Below are 21,740 nucleotides of genomic sequence, written 5' to 3'. Positions count from 1 at the left end.
CATGCTACACTAGACAGCAACGTCTTTGCTTCTCCTTCCCGAGTGGAAAGTCCATCTACCCTTCTCGTGGATCACTCAGCTGTATCTTTCCCCTGATCTTCGGTTATATTGGGTAGCTCTTGTTGCAGCAGCACGCTGACTGCAGCTGGAGCCCACCTGCCCAGCGCTGACCAACGCTGAGACTATGGAATATCCTGGAGCTTTGCGATTCCTCATCCCTAAAAAGGGCTTTTCTCTATCGTACCCCCAAGGTGCTCAGTGGTCAAATACTTCCCTGAAAAACACGATGCAACTATCTAAAAGCATAAAATAGAGATACAGGCCCAAGCCCTGAAGACAGATATACTAATACTGAAATTGTATGTGTTGATTAGAGACCAACTGTACTGTAAATCCTACTGGATATAAAACAGTTACATGCTAAATTTTATTTGTAGCACAAGTGGGACCAAAATGTATTTTAACCACATTTTCAAATTATGAATCTAGCCTTGGATTTTTGTCATACTATGGTATAATTCAGAAACACAATCAAAACGCTGGTTGGATCATTCAGCACAATTACATTTTAACTACTGAAGCCTCCTATATTTTATCTGGGAATTCCCACATGGAGAAACGTTTAATGAGTAGTACATACTTTTGTGTGTGCATATGTATGTTTTAAATGTAGTGTTTATCAGTGGACCTTCTGTCTCATTTTGCAGAGGGCATCAAGGAAAAGATAGCAAATAATGACAGTTAACTACTTATTGCTATAAAAGTTGACAGATATGTAAAGCCTTCGTATGACTTATGGATGCTACCCATATACCCTTTAGAGATCTATGAAATATTAATCAACAAGAGTTCCATTTATTTTTTAGTACTTGAGTTTGTTAAAACAGAAAAAGATGAAAGATTTCATTATAATTTTTGGATACTCAGGGTGGAACCACTAGTCTGAGCCTCTAATATGACACAAAATAACAATATCCTAACAGCAAAACACAACTCCTCAGAAAGTGTTTTGGTCCTGAGTTCTTTCAGTCCTGCAAAATCTTTTGTATGCTTCCAGAAATTGTTTTTTTTTTTTCTTGGTCTAATGACATTATTTTTTTTTCTTCGAGTTCCACCTATTATAGTCAAGTGATTACATCATAATTTCGTGTTTAACTTAGAAAATAAAACAGTTTAAATGAAACAGCTTTATACTTGCGCTAAAGGCCTTGAAAACCTTCTTAAAACATAAAACCTGAAAATCAAAGGAAATAAAGGCCTCTGAAGTGCTGCCAAGTTTTGATTTTATCACAGTTTTCTTCCAGTCTTATGAGATTATGTCATAAAAAAACATTTTCCGCACAGAAAAAGTAAACACATTTCCAAATCTTGTGCTTGCCAAGGGAAGTGAGACACTGGGCACCCTGAGAAGTTAAACAAGCCTCAGGGCAAAATCAAGCGGCGACATCTCTTCCCTTCCGTATCACGACAGGGGGTCCCGGCTCGTTCTTTCTGGAGGCTTTGGGTCCGAGAGGCGGCTTTTACAGCACAGTTTATCCTCGGCGGAGGCCTAGCGTAGCCCGGGCCCGAGGCTGCTCGCGTGCTGGCAGCGGGCCGCGCGCCTCGCACCAGCGGGGTATTCGCGAGCGGATGGTCGCGCCCCGAGGCAGGGGCTGCCTAATTCACGGGAAACACGCCGAAAGGAACCGCGCGGGGGCCTGTTCGCACACGGCGGCGACGCCGGAGTCACCGCGGGGCGAACACGCGCGCCGGGCCGCGCCGCCGCGGGCAGCCTGAGGCGGCCGCCGCTCTGTGAGGAACCGGCCCGCCGGGAGGGGGGGCGGGGCCCCTCGCTAGCCCCGCCCCCCGGTGCTTCCGCGGCTGCGCAGCAGGGCCGCTGCCTCGCGCGGCGGCCCGGCGGCGCGCTCGGATAGGCTGGGCGCCGGGAGCGCGCGGCCGGCCGCAGTCTCGCGAGAGCGCCCCCCCACCCGCCCCCCCCCCCAGCGCGCGGCGCGGCGCGGCGGCCCGACGGGATCTTTCGAGAAGTCCCCCCGCCCCGCCGGGAGGCAGCGCCGCCCGCCGCCGCCGCCGCCACCGCTCATTTAAACGCGTCGAGCCGCCGCCGCGCCGCTCGCGAGGCGCCCTGTCCCGGCCCGCCGCGCCCGCCCGCCCGCCCGCCCGCTTCCTCCCCGGCGCCTCCGCCGCCCCCTCGCCGGCCGCAGCATGTCAGTGGTGGGCATCGACCTGGGCTTCCAGAGCTGCTACGTCGCCGTGGCGCGCGCCGGCGGCATCGAGACCGTCGCCAACGAGTACAGCGACCGCAGCACGCCGTGAGTGAGGCCGAGCGCCCTGCGCTGCGCTGCGCTGAGGCGGCGGGGGGGGCGCGGGGAGGCGGCGCGGGGGGCTGCGGGCCGGAGGGCTGCTCCCCCCCGGTCGTCGGGAGCGCCCGGGGGTTTCCTGCGGGTCGGCGCCCCGGCTGGGGCGTAGCTGCTCGCTGATGGGGCGCTGCCGCGAGCCGCGGTGTCCGCCGCTGTCACCGCGCGCCTGCTCCTCGCTCGGGGGGGGGCCTGCCCTTGGGCACCGCTTAGAAAGGCTGCTCAGCAGCCTCCCCTTCACTGAGGCCTTCTATATATATATATATATTTAATCTTTTAGCATTGATTTTCAAAAAAACTTGAACTTTAGAGCGTTGGACTTTTTTTTTTTTTTAAAACTCAACTGCAACTGGCCACTAGATTCATAAGTTATTGGAGGGGGGGAAGAAATGCGAACACACAGTGCAACACTGGAAGCCTCTTTTCCTGGAAAGGCGACTGACTAATAGTGCAACTTGCTGGTGAACTTGGTCTTGAAGTGTGCTATTTTTTAAAATGTTTATGGTCAATTTTAACTCTGCTTACATAAATAGGTCTCCCAACACATTTCCAAAGAGCAATGTGTGTTGTTTATCTTGAATAAGTAATTATTCTAAGAAAAAATGAGAGGGGGAACTGAGGTAAAACTGCCCTGAGAATGAATTGCAGGGACGAATAGAAGTGGAAAGGGAGCTTGCGATGCATGAAACCTGGAGATGAGCTGTTTGGAAAGCTATGTCTTAAAAGTGCTCTTACAACTTGTATTACACTGTAGTATATGCTTCAGGTTGAACGCATACTAAAATAAATAGATATTTTGGTGAGGTAACAGCATCGTCTGGAGTTCTTTTAGTTCCCTCATATCTGCTTAAAAAGACCAGAAGCATGAAATGACCTTGCTTCTCACCAGATAATGCCTCAGCTCTGTTTGCCTTTTGCTGTCTCTAAGCAATGAATAAATGGAGAATGGAATTTGTTAATTCAGTACTGTATACTAGAGGAGGGACTAGTTTCTCAAATGAGTACTTTCAGCAATATTGAAGATATAGATAGATGTGCTAGGAAATTTTTAAAGCATTTCAAAGTAATTTTCTTACAGCTCTAGGTATCTGTTGTTCAGGGAGTTGAGATTCTATTTAATATATTTGAGGTATGAGCACAAGTCTTGCTCGTCAAAGGAGATTAGTTATACAAATGTGCTCTGGCGTGATTTTTTTCAGGAAATTTAATTGGGAAAGGTTGAAGTGATTCAAATAATAGAAAAATCAGAGTGTGTTGAAAATGAGCATTTCTAACAGAACTTAATCTCTAAGTACTGTTCTGAAATATCTATATATATACACACATATACACCTATATAAATAAATCTCTATATACGCTATTGAATAAATGTAGAAAACAATTCTGGAATCATACAAATATGTATTAAAAAAAAATCTTAATGACTTAAACGTCCATCGTGGAAACAAAGGCCTGGTTTAAAAAGTGAGTGTAGCATTTATTTAAAGTCAGCCCTGGGGGGAGTCATGCAAGGTTTCATGACATGTTTTCTGAAGAATTGGTTTATAGTCAAGGTTAAGCATTATTTTGTGCTTTGTATGATGAGATGCAAGTTTCAGACAGGATTAGCAGATATAATTTAAGAATTTCTTTACCTACATAAGGATGAAGTTGTCTGGATTAAGTAAAACTTTTGTAACTGATCTTACAAAACTAGTGCTGTTTTTCTATGTAGACCAAAATTGCTCTCAGGATGAGGGATGTCTTCCAAGCAACTGAAAAGGGTTGGAGGGGGGAGCAAGTGTAAAGTAGTGCCTGCAGGTAACTTAGTTGACATGTGTTAAGCAGAATTTTGAATTTCCTTAACTTCTACTTCATTAGACCTCTCATGACCTTTCATTGCGTTTATATGTTACTATGCATGTTGTTAATTATTCGACTTCCACTAAATTGTGTAATACCTCATTTTGAAGTTTAATAGGTTAACCATGGTGGTTCCTATGGTGAACTGATTTGGGGAATGAGACTGGCAGAAAATTCTTCCCCTTCCTCCACACTGGTTAACTTTCTGCTGCTGCAGTTCCCTGTATGACTCCCCAAGGATTAAATGAGAGCCAGCGTTAACTTGGCAAAAGGGATGAGAGAAGAGGCAAGGAGAGGCGCTGAGTAGGACCATCCTGTCTTGCTGGTGGTTGGATCACTTCCACTATAATGTGAAACTGCTTCCTTAGATCTGTTGAAGCTATTGCTAGGGGGAAGCAGAAGGTGTAAATATTCATATTTATAATTGTATAAGTGATTCATAGAGTTAATGATTTTTGCAGTAAAGACAATTTTGAGTGGTTGATAGATAATTCTTGAGCTCCTTTATTTGGGAGACTATGTAACAAAGTACAGTGGAGCTCTTCAGCGGAGCATGCATGTTCTAAAGCTGAGCAGGTGGCAGGCATGGTTAAGCAGAATGCATACACTTAACTCTTTTGTTTTTGTTCCCAGAATATAATACAGAAGCCTGCATTTTTGGTGGTTGTGCTGTAGCCTTTTCTCTAGACAGATTTCTACCTTGAGTTGTTGGTCTGGCACTGATAAAGAGTTCTATACTAATTCAAAATTAGTGAATTGAGAGTGATGGCCTGTGAATTCAGCAGTGAAGTAGTTGAATGTTTTCTTTGCCCAGGAAAAAAATAGAACTTTTCCATTACTATTGATGTCTTAATTTCTTTCTGAAGTCCAGGGTGAATAACTTCCTGACAAGTGTTCATTATGTTTTTGCTTATAATCTACAGCTCCTGTTTCCTTAGTATTGACCTTAGGGGCTGCATAGCATAGAACTTTCTTTTCATTAACCTCTTCAACAATTGTGTTAAGTAAGAGTTATTCCTCAATGTTTATTCTATTGCAATGTATGCTTTAGGGTGGACCTTGTTTTCATCTGTTAAGTGGTGAATAAATCAGGAGTAGATATAGAAACAGTGTGATTATACCACTCTGGCCTTCCATTCTGTTTTTGGCGATTTCTGTTTGATCATTTGCAGACAGCAGGCTAAATTATTATTATTATTATTATTATTTTGTAGCCCTATGGCATAACCATGCTATAGAGCAGTTTCTTGACCTGCTGCATGGAGAACTACTTAATTATGTTGTTAAAATATGCTTTATTAATAATAAAGAATTGTTTGACTCAAAGTATTTACGTCAGTAAGTTTACTTTAGTGGTATGAGGAATCTAGATTAGAGGGCAAGGTGGAATATGTAAATCAAGAGGTTTAGTAGGACTAGGAAATTCTCCAGAGTTGTGCTTTTTTGTTTTTTTAAACTGTGAGCTATCACAAAGTAGCTTGGGGTAAAGTATATTTTTTTTGTTTGTTTGTTTGTCCCCCCCCATAATCTACATTTTTATTTCAATGAGTGAAGAGGAAGCCCATAGACACCAGTCTTTCTCTGTGTTGGTTTTCTTTGTGCTGCTGAAGGTTTAGCTTTAAATCTAAAACTTGATTAGCATTTGGTACAGATACGCAGGAATGGTTGACTTAGTAACATTTGATTTCCTGCATATATTTCTTCTAAAAAATTGAGTGTTTCCCATATTATTAACTAACAACATATCTCTGATTAACTGGCTTAGCTATACAGGTGGTTATTGAGATGAAATGTCTACTCAATTATGTCTACTCAATTATTTCTTAGAAGTAAAACTTTAAAAGTAGTGTGAATAAGTGGGTTTTTTTTTAATGCTCCTCATTGTAGAGGAGAACTATGATTTAAAGTGTTTTAACTTAAAAATTAAATTAGTGCCTTTTTTGATCAGAATCCACAAGAACTAAATTCCTTCCAGTGCATGACCAACTTTCTTAATGAACCAAATGATGTTAAAGTATCTCTTGTCCAATTAATATCAATCAACTCTCTTTAACAAAAAGAAGTCATGTGACTGCTAGTGTTCAATGCAGTTTTAACAATCACTTGCTGGACTGGAAATTTTTCTTCTCCTTGTAGATCATGTATAGCCTTTGGACCCAAGAATCGCTCAATTGGCGCTGCAGCTAAAAGCCAGGTGAGAGTATTGTTTTGGTAAAAGTAACCAATTGTCAAAAATCAGACTTGCACAATGCAACTATTTGTCAGTGAAGATTACGATACAGACATCTTCCAGGCTTGCCTCTTAGTGTCTCATTAACTGTAAGGGAACAGCTGAGCCTAATTCAGCTGTTCAACTTGTAATGCTGCTTTGTCATCTTGGATAGAGATAAAAGGGTTATTAGTGTCTCGGAACTTACTGTTGTACATAATGAAACGTACAAAAACAATTTTTTTTGCCTCTTAAAATCTGATGAATACTAGCATTATTTACATTGCAAATGTAAATTCTAAATCTTAGCAGTAGTTTTTCATCCTACCTTAGCTTGTCCCAGTTTATATGCGTTATGACAGCACTCAATTTTGTTATTTCATAGAGTTCCATTAAATGCCTAATTTCAGGGGAAAAGGAGTGTAAATATAGTTTTTCCTCAGCTCTTTGGGGTTGAATTACAACCTAAATATCTTCCTCGAGCTTTATTGCTCATACATGGAGTTTCTGTTGTGTAGGTAGGTGAATATGATTTAAGGACCAAGAGGAGGCTTAGCTGATTTGTCCTGCTTGTGACATTTGTGTCCTGCTGTCTTATATCTTGTGTTGCTGTGAAACACCTATAAAACAATTTCTTTTGAAGCCCTCTACAGGAAGTGACTTTTCAAACACTCGCTTTTTCTTAGCCTAAAATACCTAGAGATGTATGAAGATTCATTATCTAGAATACAAAAATGACTGGACACAACTGTGTTATCCAAGAACAGAAGAATTGTACTAGAACTAAATGCAGATGTTTTTCTGGAATTGAGTGTCTGCTTAGCTTAAAGAAATTCATTGGTACAGAGATCCAGTAGAGATGAGGTATGTCCTGCAAAATAAACTTAGAGAAAATCAAAACCAGGTTATTTAGAAAATAGACATTTGACTGAAACTGAATCACAGGTAAGCAGTACATGGTACAATGGCTGCCTGCTTTGTCAGTTACTGTGATTTTTTTCAGTATGTTTCTTGCTCTAATATAAATGAAAGAATTAAATTTACATGCAATACTTGAAAACAAACTAGAGACTGACTTTTGATTTCTCCATTTGCACTGATCTCAGCTATTAATACAAGACCACCCACCTTTTGTCACCTAATTCAAGTTGACAGTAACCTCTTGGGGCTCTGTTTACTTTAAAATGTGTTCATGACAAGATCCTTGAGCAGTTACTTCAGAATATCTGTATGCTGACTGGTCATGTGCATCTGATGGACCTGAAGTAGAGTTTATACCAGCTGAATTACTGGCTGCAAGGCAGTAGAAGGATAGGATGCTAGGAAAGAGGTAAATGGGAAGGACATACTGCTATAATTTTGAAAAGGTATGCTACGCATAATACCATGTGAATTGTATGTTAGCTGTTTTGTATGTTTTTTTGATTAAAATCTTGGCTCCGTTTTGAAGTATGCATTTTAATCTCAAATTCTTGTAGGTTATCTAGGAGATCAGAAGGAAGCTGCCTTTTAGCAGCTGCTCTGATACAGCTAAGATACAAATGACAAAATCTGGCAAGAGAAGCCTGAGAACAGAACTTTCTATTGTCTTCTGTTTGAAACTCAGATGCTCCCCTGCCATCTTGTATTAAAGATTTCTTTTCCTCTAGGTTATTTCAAATGCAAAGAATACAGTACAAAGTTTTAAAAGATTTCATGGTCGTGCATTCTCAGATCCCTTTGTTCAAGCTGAAAAAGCAAACCTTGCGTATGAACTTGTCCAGCTGCCAACAGGCTCGACAGGCATCAAGGTAAGTCTGGCATATTTGAAAAAGAACCAGAGGAGAAACTGTTAAAGATTCCTTTTTATCTCCCTTTTGAATCTGCCTGCTCTAGTTTCCATTCTTTTGTGAATAGAAGAATCTTAAATAGGGGATTATAAGGCTACTAACACCTGGGAAGACCATCTGCATTAGGCAAGAGACTGACTTTGCACAGTTACACAACTATTCTTCCTTGAAAAGCCAGTCTTGCACAAATTTTGCTGTGGCAATGCTTTTTTCCTTCACTCCATGGTGAATTTGGAAGACAGCTACTTGACAAGTGTATTTATTTAGCTACTGTCCAGATATTGCAAAGGTGTAAGAGATGAACTTAGTACTTCAGCTAAAATGGCTTTTAAAAAAAAAACTTTTTTGCTCAACAGTGGCAGAACTTCTGATTTGGAATTGAGCAAATGACTTATTGCAAAGCAGTAGGGAGGAAGGTGTGGTAGGTGTTGTCTAGCATTCAGGATTTGGAAGAAATCTGTGTCCAGAGAAGCTTTGCATAAGTGAATTCTCAAATGCATATTCCAGCGTTTATACAGATTACCTTCTTGTAACTGCTGTGCACAAGCTAAGCTATCAGAGCAAAAGTGTAGAGGTGTGTTACTTTGTAAGCTTGCTTTTTAGGAAAACCATTTATCTTGCATAATTTCCTTACGCTTGTTGTGCATGGTTTTTATTGTGGTGTGATATATGTACTCAAAATTTTTATTTAAGGTCATGTATATGGAAGAAGAAAGAAACTTTACTATTGAACAGGTGACAGGAATGCTCCTTACCAAATTAAAAGAGACTGCTGAGAATGCACTTAAGAAACCTGTTGTTGACTGTGTTGTTTCTGTAAGTATGTGATAGTAAATAAGTGCTATATGGGGTTAGTATCATAAATTGAAAAGCTTGATGATAATAGCATTAAATTGCCTATTAAACCTGAATATTCAGGTCTTTATCCTTTCTATTTAAAACTGACTCTTATTCCTGAAAACTACATTTACTTCACTAATGGTAAAATCTCTTAAATTGCTGCTAATTAGCAAATCATATTTGATAGCTGTTTGTGGTTCTGCACCTCTAAAATGAGTGACTAAAAATAAGTGGCTTCCACTTCTAAAATGAAGGAAAAGGAATTGTTCAAAAAAATCTAACTTGTCTTCATGTAACTCCTTCTTTGCTTTTTCTCTCTTGCAACTGAAAATAAACATCAAACTTGGAGAGTACCTGTGGAGAAAAAAATTGCGCTCTGTAGTGACTCTACGTACTTGTCTGTTTGCTATAGATGGCTTTTCTGAAAGTTAGTATTGGCTCTCTGATCTTCTTGCAGGTTCCCTGTTTCTATACAGATGCAGAAAGGAGATCTGTGGTGGATGCTACACAGATTGCTGGTCTCAACTGCCTGAGGCTAATAAATGAAACAACCGCAGGTAGTTCCTTCCTTTCCCTCCCTGTCAATCTCTTAATTTTGTAGTTTTATTAGATAAAAGGGCTTTTAATCTGTCACTGACTTGTGCCCTCTGGAATTACTGCTAGTGCTGTAAACTGGAAATGGGGTTGGTTGCTTATAAAGTTTCTTAAGCCACAGTTTGTTTTCCATTGCTTTACAGAGGCTTTTATAAAGATGTTTCTTGAATATCTTGGTTTTCATGCAGCTGCTCTCTGGGCTAGGAGAGGCTAATATGGTTTAATGGTCTTCCATGTCGCACTAATGTTGGGACTTTTGTTTTAACAGGGTAGCAAATACTGTAGCTTGAAAAATAACATGAAATGTTAGTGCTGTTTTTACTGCTGTACCAGTCATTGCTTAGAAAAGAAATTACCAGAAAAGAATGCACTAAATATCTCATTTGTGTTTCTGTATAGTTGCCCTTGCATATGGAATCTATAAGCAAGACCTGCCTGCCTTAGAAGAGAAGCCAAGAAATGTTGTTTTTGTGGATATGGGGCATTCTGCGTATCAAGTTTCTGTTTGTGCATTCAACAAAGGAAAACTGAAAGTAAGTAATCTGTTATGAATCTCTTTTAATTGCCATTAAAAATATTCATCAGTACATACATGGACTACAACAGGCAAGCTTGCCTGTCTGTACATGAGAGTGCACAGGCAGCTCAATTTTTATATATATATATATATATATACACACACACTTTTTTTTTTTTAATTTCAGCTTTGTATTTAAAAGTAGGGTAGAGAACTAGAGAGCTTTAGTGATATGTGGAGGAAACAAATGTCTTAATCAGCATACTTGTGGCAAAAAATTAAAAATTCTCAGTTAAAGAAACTATAATCTCTGACTGGATGCTGCTCTCAAAAAAAAAAAAAAAAAGGCATTAAAGCAGGAATTCTTAGGATGGTATAAGTATCAAACATTTTACCACTCACTATGATACTCATGTAAGAGTCCTAAGGCATTTTTAACTTCCTTTCACAGGTTAAAGTAATTAAGCAAGTTATATTAAATTTCTAAGAGTAAGTTGTCAGAGTACTGTTCTTTTCCAGCAAATACTAGAATTGCTTAGTTAGCTTTTGGCCAGGAGGTAGAAAAGGAATTTTTGCAGTTCCAGTAATTTAGCTAATCAAATTAGAGGAAAAAGAAACAAATATAAAACACAGGTTAGGGAAATGAAGAGAAGGCAGAAGTCCTGAAAACCTTAGTTTTGTTGTATTTCTATTTGTTCTTATGAGTAAATTTAGTCTAGGTTATTTCTCTAAAATTTTTTTAAAGCTCTTTATTGAAACCATAGAAGTGTTGAAGAATATAAGTGCTGCTGTTGAGTACTGAACATAAGTGCCTTGCCATCCCACACACTACAGGCAGTGTAGAAACCAAGCTTAGTCCGAAAAGGTATCGAGAATAATGTGCTTCACTGACTTTGGTTTCTAACAAAAATCAAGTTCATAATGTGGTGAAAGGGTCAGTTCAGGTAGATGGGCTATGGATCTTCTTAATGGAATTCCTTCATGACAAATTAACACCTCTTTGCAAGAGTTAAACACATTTATTCTCTTCTTTTATTTTTAGCTTGATGTAAGCATGTTCCCCCCTTATGAGGCATCAAATATTAAACTGGGATATGATTCAAACTAACAGTGGCTAAGCGGAGTTTGGAAACTCTGGTCCGCTTATAACACAAGTTACTGAACAGATTGTGTTGCTAAGCCTAGCTGAGTCTTCCTAAATTTTTTTTTGAAGACTTCTCTAAGTACTGAACACTGGGTGCCCAGAGTTGCTTTTTAGCATTTGGGATAGCAAATCCTTGTTACAAAATTGCAATGTATTCTAAGTTGAAGGCGACAGAAGAAAAAAGTAATCATTCATGAAGTGAGGAGAGGTTTACTATTTTTGTAGCTATTAGAATTTGTTTGTTAATGTTGGGTCTTCTGTTCAAACAGCATTTTGAACATATATCTCTAACACCAGCTACAAAAGGTGTAGGATAATCATGGTTTAAATTCCATAGGCTTTTGAAAAAGGCAGATATCCTTTAGGATCTGTATAACTGTTACTGTAGTTGCCATTCACATAAAAGATCAGATGTTAGTAAACATGTCATTGCTACTTAGGTTGCCTTGAAATATAAAAATAGCTTAATTCTTGCCAGCAGTATCAGTGATGCGTGAAAGATGGGTATAGGATGTAGCTTTGGGGATGGGTTAGAGTTCTAGACAATGGTCATCAAAAGACACTTCCTTACTGGGGATGGCAAGGGCAGAATAAAATTTTTCTCTATGGGATTTCTTGTTTTTATTGTGGCCGCTCCAATATAATTATTCCTGTGTAGTAATGTTGTGATACTTCTATGTGAAACTTTGATTTAAAGCTAGAATATATGTTCAAAGAAGTGGCTTGATATTAGCCACTAATAGGTTTCACTGAAGTAATGATGAACTGTGCTATTACTGAAGAGCTGACTTTTTTAAGGTTCTTGCTACATCATTTGACACAACACTTGGAGGCAGCAAGTTTGATGAGATGTTGGTTGAATACTTTTGTGAAGAATTTGGAAAGAAATATAAACTAGACATCAAGTCAAAGATCCGTGCATTGTTGAGACTGTACCAGGAGTGTGAAAAACTGAAAAAATTGATGAGTGCTAATGCATCTGATCTCCCAATGAACATAGAATGCTTCATGAATGACATAGATGTCTCTGGAACCATGAACAGGTAATGTTCATACTTCTTTCATCAAGGTAAACTTTGGAATCCACATCATTCAAGTCATTTCACTCAGGAAAGAAACTTAGTATTAAATAAAGGTGCTTAGGACTGGAGGGAGGAGGGAAATGTAGGAAGAGTTTGTGGAGGGGGTACTGCTCAAAATTATAAAGTTTAGAAACTGATTAGTGCTTTTGACTTAAGAGGAAGGGCAGTGAATGTTGTCAGGATGCCTGGATTACTGGAGCCAAGTTTGAGAGAACATACTGAATAAATGTAAAACCAGGATTGGAGAGAGAAAACACTGCAGTAGTCCATAGCGAAAATCGCACTCTTTCAGTTTTGGTGTTCTGTTGTATTTGCAGTTTTAACTTATGGTAGGCTATAGCTTTATTTATGGCTTCCTCCAACAGAAGCAAATTTTTAGAGATGTGTGATGATCTCCTTGCAAGAGTAGAACCACCCCTTCGCAGTGTACTGGAACAAGCCAGTAAGTGTATATACATTCTGTATTCTGCACACAGAAAGAGAAAACACATCCTTAATGCAAACTTTCTTTGGTTGTTGACAAAACTGTAGCAGATTGACTGGTACAGTTAACTTTTTTCTTGCTTAGCAGTTACAAGCTTTCTGAAGCTTTTTCATACAAGCTAAGATATGAATTTCTTACTGTTCAGAATCTTAAATTAGAGAACAAGCTTAATGTTTGGTCTGGTATAACTTTGTTAGCATATTCACTTAAAACTGAAAATTTTAATCTATAAAAACTGTCTGACTCCTTCCTAGAGTTAAAGAAGGAGGATATTTATGCAGTAGAAATAGTTGGTGGTACCACAAGAATCCCTGCTGTAAAAGAGAAGATCAGTAAATTTTTTGGCAAAGAAGTCAGTACAACTTTGAATGCAGATGAGGCTGTTGCACGAGGTTGTGCACTGCAGGTAAGGAAGAAATAAAAAAGGTGCTGCTGTGCTTTAGCTGTGAATACTTTTATTGAAATCCATTAACATTTGAGCTAAAGACCACAGTATCAAGTAACAAGAAAAGTACTTCATGTATATTATAGAACTGATTTGAATAAACTTCAGGAAAGTGGGTGGAAGAACATGAATGGCTAGCTCTTAAGTGATGCCTTTGTGCTGTTTGTCTAAGCCAAATCAGTGCATCAGTAGTTTGTTACTGTGAAGCATGTGCTCTGCTTCCACTGTAACTGGGGGCTAGTAGTCTGGTAACATTCATGTGATGAGACCTTTACCTCCAGGCTCCTTTGCCTTAGGTTAAATAGTAAAACAGGGTGTTAAAGTACTACTGATAAACTTGTAATATGGCAGTTGCTTAATTACATGGATAAAAATGAAATAAGAGAATTTGTGTGGCTTGGATTGATTCTAATTCTTGCTAATGGAAATCTTATCTCCTGACCTGGAATCAAAATCACTGAATGATGGATGTAAAGGCTTAAGCTGTAGTAAATATTCTGTATAGTTCCTAGCTGTAACATCTTTTGAATGCACCTTAATGTTGCTCATCACCTTATTTTCCTCTGTTCTTCAAATGTTTAATATGTGCTTATAGCTCTGTTCCATCAGTGATACAAGCAAGCTGCTAGAATCCACTCAAAGGGGTTTTTTTTAATGGTGTAAACCCCCCCCCAAACCTAGTACTATGTTGCTCTTAAAAATAACTTTAATTGGAGTTTTCTGATTTCTTATGTTGGCACCAAAAAAACCCCAACTGAGTAGCCTAACCATAGTAAATTGAACAACAAAATGGTTCTAAATTAGAATTTGTGCATTTCCATTTTCAGACTGAACAGACCACAGCTTCATGAAAAGGAAGGGTTCATATAAGCTTCTGGTGTTTACTGTGCAGTTCCCAAGTCCATCAGTTATTAGACTCCTTTAATCTAGAGTAAACCTCTAGATGAAATAACTGCTTGTTGAATTACTGTTCATCTAAAGTTTCAATTTTTATAATAAGAATGTCTTCTGCTCTTTCAGTGTGCTATTTTATCTCCGGCTTTCAAAGTGCGAGAATTTTCTATCACAGACTTGATACCATATCCTATTTCTTTACGATGGAATTCACCAGCAGAGGAGGGGTTAAGGTAAAAAGCTGCTGATATTCAGACTTCTTGCATGATTACATATGGCTTAAAACTAACTGCAGACAACTGGATAGTGTTTTTGGAACAGTACCCATTTAAAAATTGAAATTCTGATAGTTTGTTTGTCTTAAGTTAGTGACAATAAAAAGTCAAAACAAGGGCAACAGTTTGGAACTTCTTACTTCCTATATTGCTATTGCTCTTATGAACATAGATTAGGAGATTTTTTTTGTTACTTAAAGCTTTTCCTTATGATACAACAGTATCCAGGAATGTTCTGTGTTCATCTTGTCTTCAGATGTTTAGTATGTAAGATGATAAAAGTGTTCTGTTCTCTCTTACAGTGACTGTGAGGTCTTTCCCAAGAATCATGCTGCTCCATTTTCTAAGGTCCTCACATTCTACAGAAAGGAACCTTTTACTCTTGAGGCGTACTACAGTTCTCCCAAGGAATTGCCTTACCCAGACCCTGCTATAGGTAGTTAAGGCCATTCTGTATTTTTAAACATTAATAATCTTGTGTGTCTTTTGGGACTTCTTTCTAGTTATATAGTCTAGAAAGTGCCACAAATGCTGTAGGACAGGTTTCCTAAGTCATGGATCCACAGTAAAATGAGTGGAGTAACATGAAGTTTATGGACGAATAGTCCAAATAAAGAGAATCACGGTGCTTAAGCAAGCCTAGAAGGGACATACTCAGAATTGTGCAGTCCTTTACCAATTACTATTATACCGTTAACACTAGCTTTTACAACATATCTTAGATATGGGATAATTCTGACAACCATGCATCCTAGCATTATTTACTGAAAAATCAAATTGTTTGGCTTTGAATAGGATTTAATATCCTCTGCATGCACTATAATGATGTTACAAGCAATATTCAGGATTTACTTTACATTTACTGATTATATTAATCAAAACAGTACTTTTTTTTCTTCTTAGCTCACTTCTTGGTTCAGAAGGTAACGCCTCAAACAGATGGATCCAGTTCAAAAGTGAAAGTCAAAGTTAGAGTCAATATCCATGGTATCTTCAGTGTTTCAAGTGCATCTTTAGTGGAGGTTCATAAATCTGATGAGAATGAAGAGCCTATGGAAACAGACCAGCATGCAAAAGAGGAAGAGGTAACAGACTATTTGCTACTTGGAAAATTGCTTTACTTATTAAGCACAATTGGCCATGTTCTTGACAGGTTCTGAAACTTATAGAAGGACTAAGTAGGCATGTCAAGGAATTAAAAATAAGATGCAATTAAGTACAAATTGATATATGTTACTCAAGTATCTTTTGAAACTAGGACTGAAATATAGATGAAATTTCTAATCATGCTAGGAGTGATCTGTTACTACTTTGAGCAAAGACTAAAGCTTAGAATTTATCACTTAAGACTACAGTTTTCATTCTGTTTCTTCTTTGTATCTGAAGAGCAGTAAATGCAAGTACAGTGATCAGCCTAGGAATTAAAGCAGTGATCTGCCTATACATTGTTTAAAGAAAGTGATGAATTGAATCTTTTTTGTGAATTTCAGAAAATGCAGGTAGACCAGGAAGAGCAACAAAAGACTGAAGAACAGCAGCAGGCCCAACCTGAAAATAAGGCAGAGTCTGAAGAAATGGAGGTAACATAACTGTATCTGAAAGACTTCTCTGGAGGATACAAGAAAATGTACAGTGTGTGAGCCCATCCATTGCCTTGGTCATAGCTTTGGAAGCTAAACTTTTATTCAAATAAAACTTGTCTGTGTTGTGTAGAGCTTAAATACATAAATAGCATAAATTGATGCAGATCTGTCAAGTGACCTAATACTGATGAAACTGGTGAACTCTCCTGTTCATGGAAGAAATAATGATTTTGTTTTCAATAACTTAAATATGAGGAAAAGTCTTCTACTGTAAACACCAGCACCCCCATGAATGTAGCAAATGTGCCCAGAAAAGGCCAGAAGACGGATATCTTCCTGACCTTTTTGGCATCTAGGTGTCAGAATGGTGGTATATAGTAATGCTGTTGACATAAGAACCAATGCACTAATTCACTAATACTTTTCTTATCAGTCTTGAATACTCAGCTTGAACTGACTGGTGATGCTGTTTTTACTTCAAATATATTTCCTTAATGCAGACTTCTCAGGCTGATTCAAAAGACAAGAAAGTGGATCAACCACCTCAAGCCAAGAAGGCTAAAGTAAAGACTACTACAGTGGACCTTCCCATTGAGAATCAATTGGTGTGGCAGATAGGGAAAGATATGCTGAACTTATTCATTGAGAATGAGGTAAACTTATGCTTTGTTTGCCTAAACCAAAAACTTCACTAGCAGAGCTCCAGAAATTTTGCTGTTTGTTAAGCATGGTTAATTGTCAAGGGAGGGCGAGGAAGGATGAAAAGGAAAAACAAGCAATTTTTTCCTCCAAGGTGTAGACAGCTTCCCATGGAGCTCAAATGTATTATACTGTTAAGTGAATGCTGTAACTTCTTGTTGAAGGTGTGCTTTGCAACTGCAGAACACAGGAAAGCTAGTTAACAGGGTGATTACTTCCAAAATTAGTTGCAGTTATGTGCTGCTTGGTGGCTACTACCACTGTGGTGGATGATTCCTCAGCTGGGGCAGATAGGTCTTTACTGTATTTCACCAATAGTAGACTGAAACTAACTTGTACTCATGTTCTCTGTTTAGAACAGTTCTCTAAACCACTCTATTTCAAAATCTTAATTTAAGCCTTAGCTAAGGTATCAGGTACCAGGTATCCTGGTAACAAATATTAAACAATTAGCTTTTTAGCTGACTAATTTGAGAACTTGTTCACAGGGTAAAATGATAATGCAGGATAAGCTAGAGAAGGAGAGGAATGATGCCAAGAATGCAGTGGAGGAGTATGTGTATGATATGAGAGACAAACTCTGCGGTATTTATGAGAAATTCGTAAGTGAAGATGTAAGTATTAGCTTGATTGTCTTCTAATACTTTTTGTTGCAACAAATAGTCATATTTTAGTGGTTCTTTGACCTGTCAGATATGTTTGTTAAATGCTTAGTTATAATTATTTTCAGACTTTAAAATCTAAATTTGAAGAAATATCTTTTTAGCCTACCTGGCTATGAAGATAACCTTCCAAATGTGGAGTAAGTAAAAATTGGATGGTATCCAGGATATATTGAGTGTTCTTTCCCAAAACAGTTGCAGCAACTGAAGTTATCAGAGCATGTTTTCATACTGAAACAGACTGAGCACTTGAGCAATCATTTTGAGGCAACCTATTTCACTTTGCCACTTTGTCAGTACTTAGAATGGTTTATGATAAAATTCAAAGAACAGCCCAACTTAGGAAAATACTAGGTGGGATTAATCTGACTAAATGTGGGCACCTGTATCTGAACAAGGAAGGTCCCTTACTATTAGTAATTAGCTTTCCCTTGAGTACTGGATGAACTTGGTGTGTAATTAATATCATCCTAAAGCAGATGACTACAGTTAATTAGATGAATCACACTCTCAACTCTGACTAGGGAGTCTCCACTATTATAGGAACTTTGCCAGCAAGGTATCCATGGTGCCTAGATACCTATGTCAGAGCTAAATTAGGACAGGTGAAGTGAGATTCCTGGCACCTTTGCTAAAGATAGGTTGCACTTTGCCTCATTACTATATGAGCAAGGCTGAGGACAAACAGGCAAAGCAGTAAGATAAACTTGTACTGTCTGACAAAAGCCTATTTTGAAGACTCAGTGTCATAGATGGCTCTTCCTTAGGCCGTGTTTCCCAGTAAGCTAGACTGAAAGAAGACCTTGTTGTATCTTAAACTGCTTTTTTTGTCATTAAAAGCAGAAAGTTCTTCACACTAAAAATGTAACCCTTCATAAGAGTCAAGCATCATTTAATACCATCTAATAAATTCTCACAAGTATTTATCTTGTATGGATTGCTTCAGGATAGAAGTAGTTTTACACTGAAGCTGGAAGATACAGAAAATTGGCTTTATGAAGATGGTGAAGACCAACCCAAACAAATTTACATTGATAAATTAACAGAATTGAAGGTAAGTGTTTCTTATGTTCCTGTAGGAATTTACTGAATCTAGACTGCTTCATTCAAGTGGGGAGCTAGCTTAGGTGTTACTGTTTCAGATCAGGACTGATAAACTAATTAACCTGCTTATTAAGTATGTAAGGAGCAAATTTCCAGTAAGCTTGTAGCAATACAAAGCAGGTTGAGGGAGACTGAGACCTTTTCCTATAAAGGGAGGGAAAGGTACAACTTCCAAAAAGCTTGGAAATGCTCATCTATACTGTCAGAACTTGCAGCAGCATATTGTGATGCTGGCTGTTTTTTGATATCTGTTATATTTTGTTTCAGACTCTGGGTCAACCTATTCAGGCAAGATTTCAAGAATCAGAAGAAAGACCAAAAGCATTTGAGGACTTGGGGAAGCAAATTCAACAGTACATGAAAACTGTTCATGCATTTAAAGCAAAGGTATTTCCGCACTTAATTTCTGGCAAATGCAAGGAATTGTTGCAAACCTATTTTGGATTTTTTAAGTAAGCTCCTTTCAACGGAAGGCTGGTGGCAACCTCCTGGTTAGTGTCTCAATTCTCAGTATTTACCATCTTTTCAGAAATGGATGTTAGTTTGAAAATCTGACAGTCTGCTTTTAATCAGATCTTGATTCCCTCATGGAGGGAAAATAGCTGCAGCAGTAGAACTTCAGTTCTCTGATTACAGAGCTGTGGGAGACCTGCTTTAACTGCTCTGTTAACTAAAATAGCCTTCTGGGTAAATGGAACTGCTGTTCTTAGTATTTTGAAGCTAAAAGTTTCAATGAAGAAATAAGCAGTTTAGATATTCAAAATAAATATTTACACAGCTCCTGCTAATTTGGCTGTTTCAGGATGAACAGTATGACCACCTAGATGAAGCAGATGTAGCAAAAGTGGAGAAGAGTGCAAATGAAGCTATGGAGTGGATGAATAACAAACTCAATCTTCAAAACAAGAGAAGTCTTACTTTGGACCCAGTTATAAAAGCTAAAGATATACAAGCTAAGATTAAAGTAAGTCTTTCTACATATTTCACTGCATTTCTGAGAGTCTGTCCATCTCCCAGTCTAGTTGCTTGTGGTGTGAGGTGACAAATTGATAGTAGAAGGGCAGTGCTTGGGTATTTATCTGTTAAACATGTATTGGCAGAACATCAACCCTCAGCTTGGAACATCCAGCTGGTATAGTCAAAAGTTAATATGATCAACAGGTTAAAGTACAACTGTTGATAGATGAAACACTTCTAATACTTTTGTTTCTGTGTTTTCTAGGAATTGACCAGTATTTGTAATCCTATAGTCACGAAACCAAAACCCAAGGTTGAACTCCCAAAGGAGGAGCAGAAACCAACTGAACTGAATGGACCAGTAGAAGGCCAGGGAGAGGCTGACAGTGGGTCCCAGACTGCTGAAGAGAGCACTGCTGCAGCTGCCCCAGCAGCTACGGAAAAGAAGCTTCCTGAAATGGACATTGACTAAATTTCAGAACTTGTTTATATTACTGCAAACTACAATAAAGCTTTAAGTTGTCAACTTTGTATGTTCTGAATACAGTCTGAAGCCAGTGAATACCACAGGGCTCTCGGTAGTTTCTGGAGAGGCTTGGTCAATGTCAGAACACTTCAGTAGCTAACTACTTGGTCAAATAAGCTGTATCTCTTGCCATAATGATTGTATTTAGAAGTTTCTGGTATTCTTACTAGACTTACAGAAACAGCCATAAGCTGATCCTCTGTTTTTAATCATCTTCATGCTGAGTCAGTCTTGTTCTAAAGAAGTGAGACAGCAAAAATTTTACAAAGTCTAACTTGCCACAGTGTTTCATTCACTTTCTCTTGTGGATTATAGCAACAGTGTTCCTAGTGTCCGTTAATATTAAGGAAGTGAGGAGATAATGAGAGGGGTTGCTCTTTCTAGAGCCTGGAGCACAGTCCTTGATTTGCTTATTTTAATCTAGCCCTTGCTTTGTTGCTAACACACTACTTTAGATTTATTTTGACCTGGCCTGAGTTGACTATTCTATCTGCACTTGAGCAATTAATTGCTACACGAGGTATGCAAAGTAATAGGTAGTATTACCAATACATTTATTCATTAGCTGGTGTCCTCATGTCATGGATGGTGAGCCCAAAATCAAATTCTATTATCTGATGTGTAGAATAGCAACTGTGTACTTTTACAAATCAGACTATGAATGTGCTCTTAGATAAGAAAGTGTGTATTCCTGGCAAGCTCCCCAGCTAATCAGACCATGTAAACTTCTTGTCTCTAGTTAAATTAGCTGTTTGTAGAAAGAATGAAGACTTGTATCCCAGCTGCCTACACTAATGGATGATTCTGACTAGTTCCTAACTTTTTTTTAAGGGGGGTTATGCTTGCTTCCATGAGGCCTTCATTTGGAATGCTTAATACTTCTCCAACAAAAAAAACCCTGACACATTTGGCATTTTTCTATGAGCTTTATACAGTGATTTGCTTCTAGTATTGATTGTCATTAAACTTGCAAACATTAATTTGTATGTGTTCAAATCCAAAGTTGAAACACCCATTCAGATATTGAAAGAAATAAATGCACTGGATTCTACTGGATTACCTTTTTAAACTGTTGATTATAATGAAGAGAAACTTGTGTAGGTGTAAAAGCTTGGTTCCACTATTGAAAGTACAAAGATGTACAGCTCTGCTAGAACTAACTGCTTGTTTTCCCCCAGCAGGAAGACTTTTCTTGCTGCCAAGAGTGAAGCTGTGCTCTGCAGAAGTTTATTCAAATCTATTTTTTAGAGCTCATAGATCCTGGGGAGAAAGGGCTCCTGGACTTGTTTGCTTACCTGTCTCGTAAGGGCTTTTTAAAGGGGGGATGGTCACATAGTTGCAGTTTGTGCTCCTAGTTTGCAAACCTTCAGACAGCTTTGCAGCATTCAACTTTTATACTTTTGGACACTTACATTCGGGGCATTCTTCATCCTGACCTAAGCAAGCGCATCCTCTTTGAGCACGGAAGTAGTTTTGCTGCAGTGAGACTGTTTCGGTTAGAGTTGCCAGTTAAGTAAGCGTTTCAGATCTTCCCCTTCTGTAAGGACCATGCTGCCTCCTTCCCTTTCCCAGTTTGACGTGGCTTTTAAACAATACTAAGATTTAGTCCTATGAGGTAACTTACTCAGAGTTGAAGACTGGCTATGACTATTTTTGATGTCGGGGTCTTTAATGCCTTCCGCAGGTAGCATTTCTTCTGT

At 38.7% G+C, this 21,740-nt stretch overlaps 1 protein-coding gene across 1 annotated transcript; it reads left to right on the top strand.

Moving 5' to 3' along the window:
* The first annotated feature begins 2,157 nt into the window (after positions 1–2,157).
* Positions 2,158–20,040, top strand: HSPA4 (heat shock protein family A (Hsp70) member 4). The gene is made up of 19 exons (XM_067305061.1): positions 2,158–2,309; positions 6,333–6,390; positions 8,055–8,195; positions 8,928–9,050; positions 9,532–9,631; positions 10,068–10,201; positions 12,128–12,372; positions 12,777–12,853; positions 13,150–13,301; positions 14,361–14,467; positions 14,812–14,945; positions 15,413–15,594; positions 16,000–16,089; positions 16,593–16,745; positions 17,280–17,405; positions 18,400–18,507; positions 18,825–18,944; positions 19,360–19,521; positions 19,780–20,040. Exons 1-19 carry the CDS (start codon positions 2,203–2,205, stop codon positions 19,984–19,986), a joined length of 2,526 nt encoding a protein of 841 aa, XP_067161162.1. The 5' UTR covers positions 2,158–2,202; the 3' UTR covers positions 19,987–20,040.
* Positions 20,041–21,740: the final 1,700 nt, after the last annotated feature.

The sequence above is a fragment of the Apteryx mantelli genome, chromosome 14 (assembly GCF_036417845.1).
Source record: "Apteryx mantelli isolate bAptMan1 chromosome 14, bAptMan1.hap1, whole genome shotgun sequence".
In the NCBI taxonomy this organism is placed as follows: domain Eukaryota; kingdom Metazoa; phylum Chordata; class Aves; order Apterygiformes; family Apterygidae; genus Apteryx; species Apteryx mantelli.
The sequence above is the reverse complement of the archived record's forward strand: the minus strand, read 5'-3'. Positions and strand labels throughout refer to the sequence as shown.

Excerpts from the sequence above, each read along its gene's own strand:
- HSPA4 (XM_067305061.1), top strand. The coding sequence starts at position 2,203 with ATGTCAGTGGTGGGCATCGACCTGGGCTTCCAGAGCTGCTACGTCGCC. Across the intron at positions 8,196-8,927 it reads CAGGCTCGACAGGCATCAAG|GTCATGTATATGGAAGAAGA; the intron begins GTAAGTCTGGCA and ends TTTTTATTTAAG. Across the intron at positions 16,746-17,279 it reads ACTTATTCATTGAGAATGAG|GGTAAAATGATAATGCAGGA; the intron begins GTAAACTTATGC and ends ACTTGTTCACAG.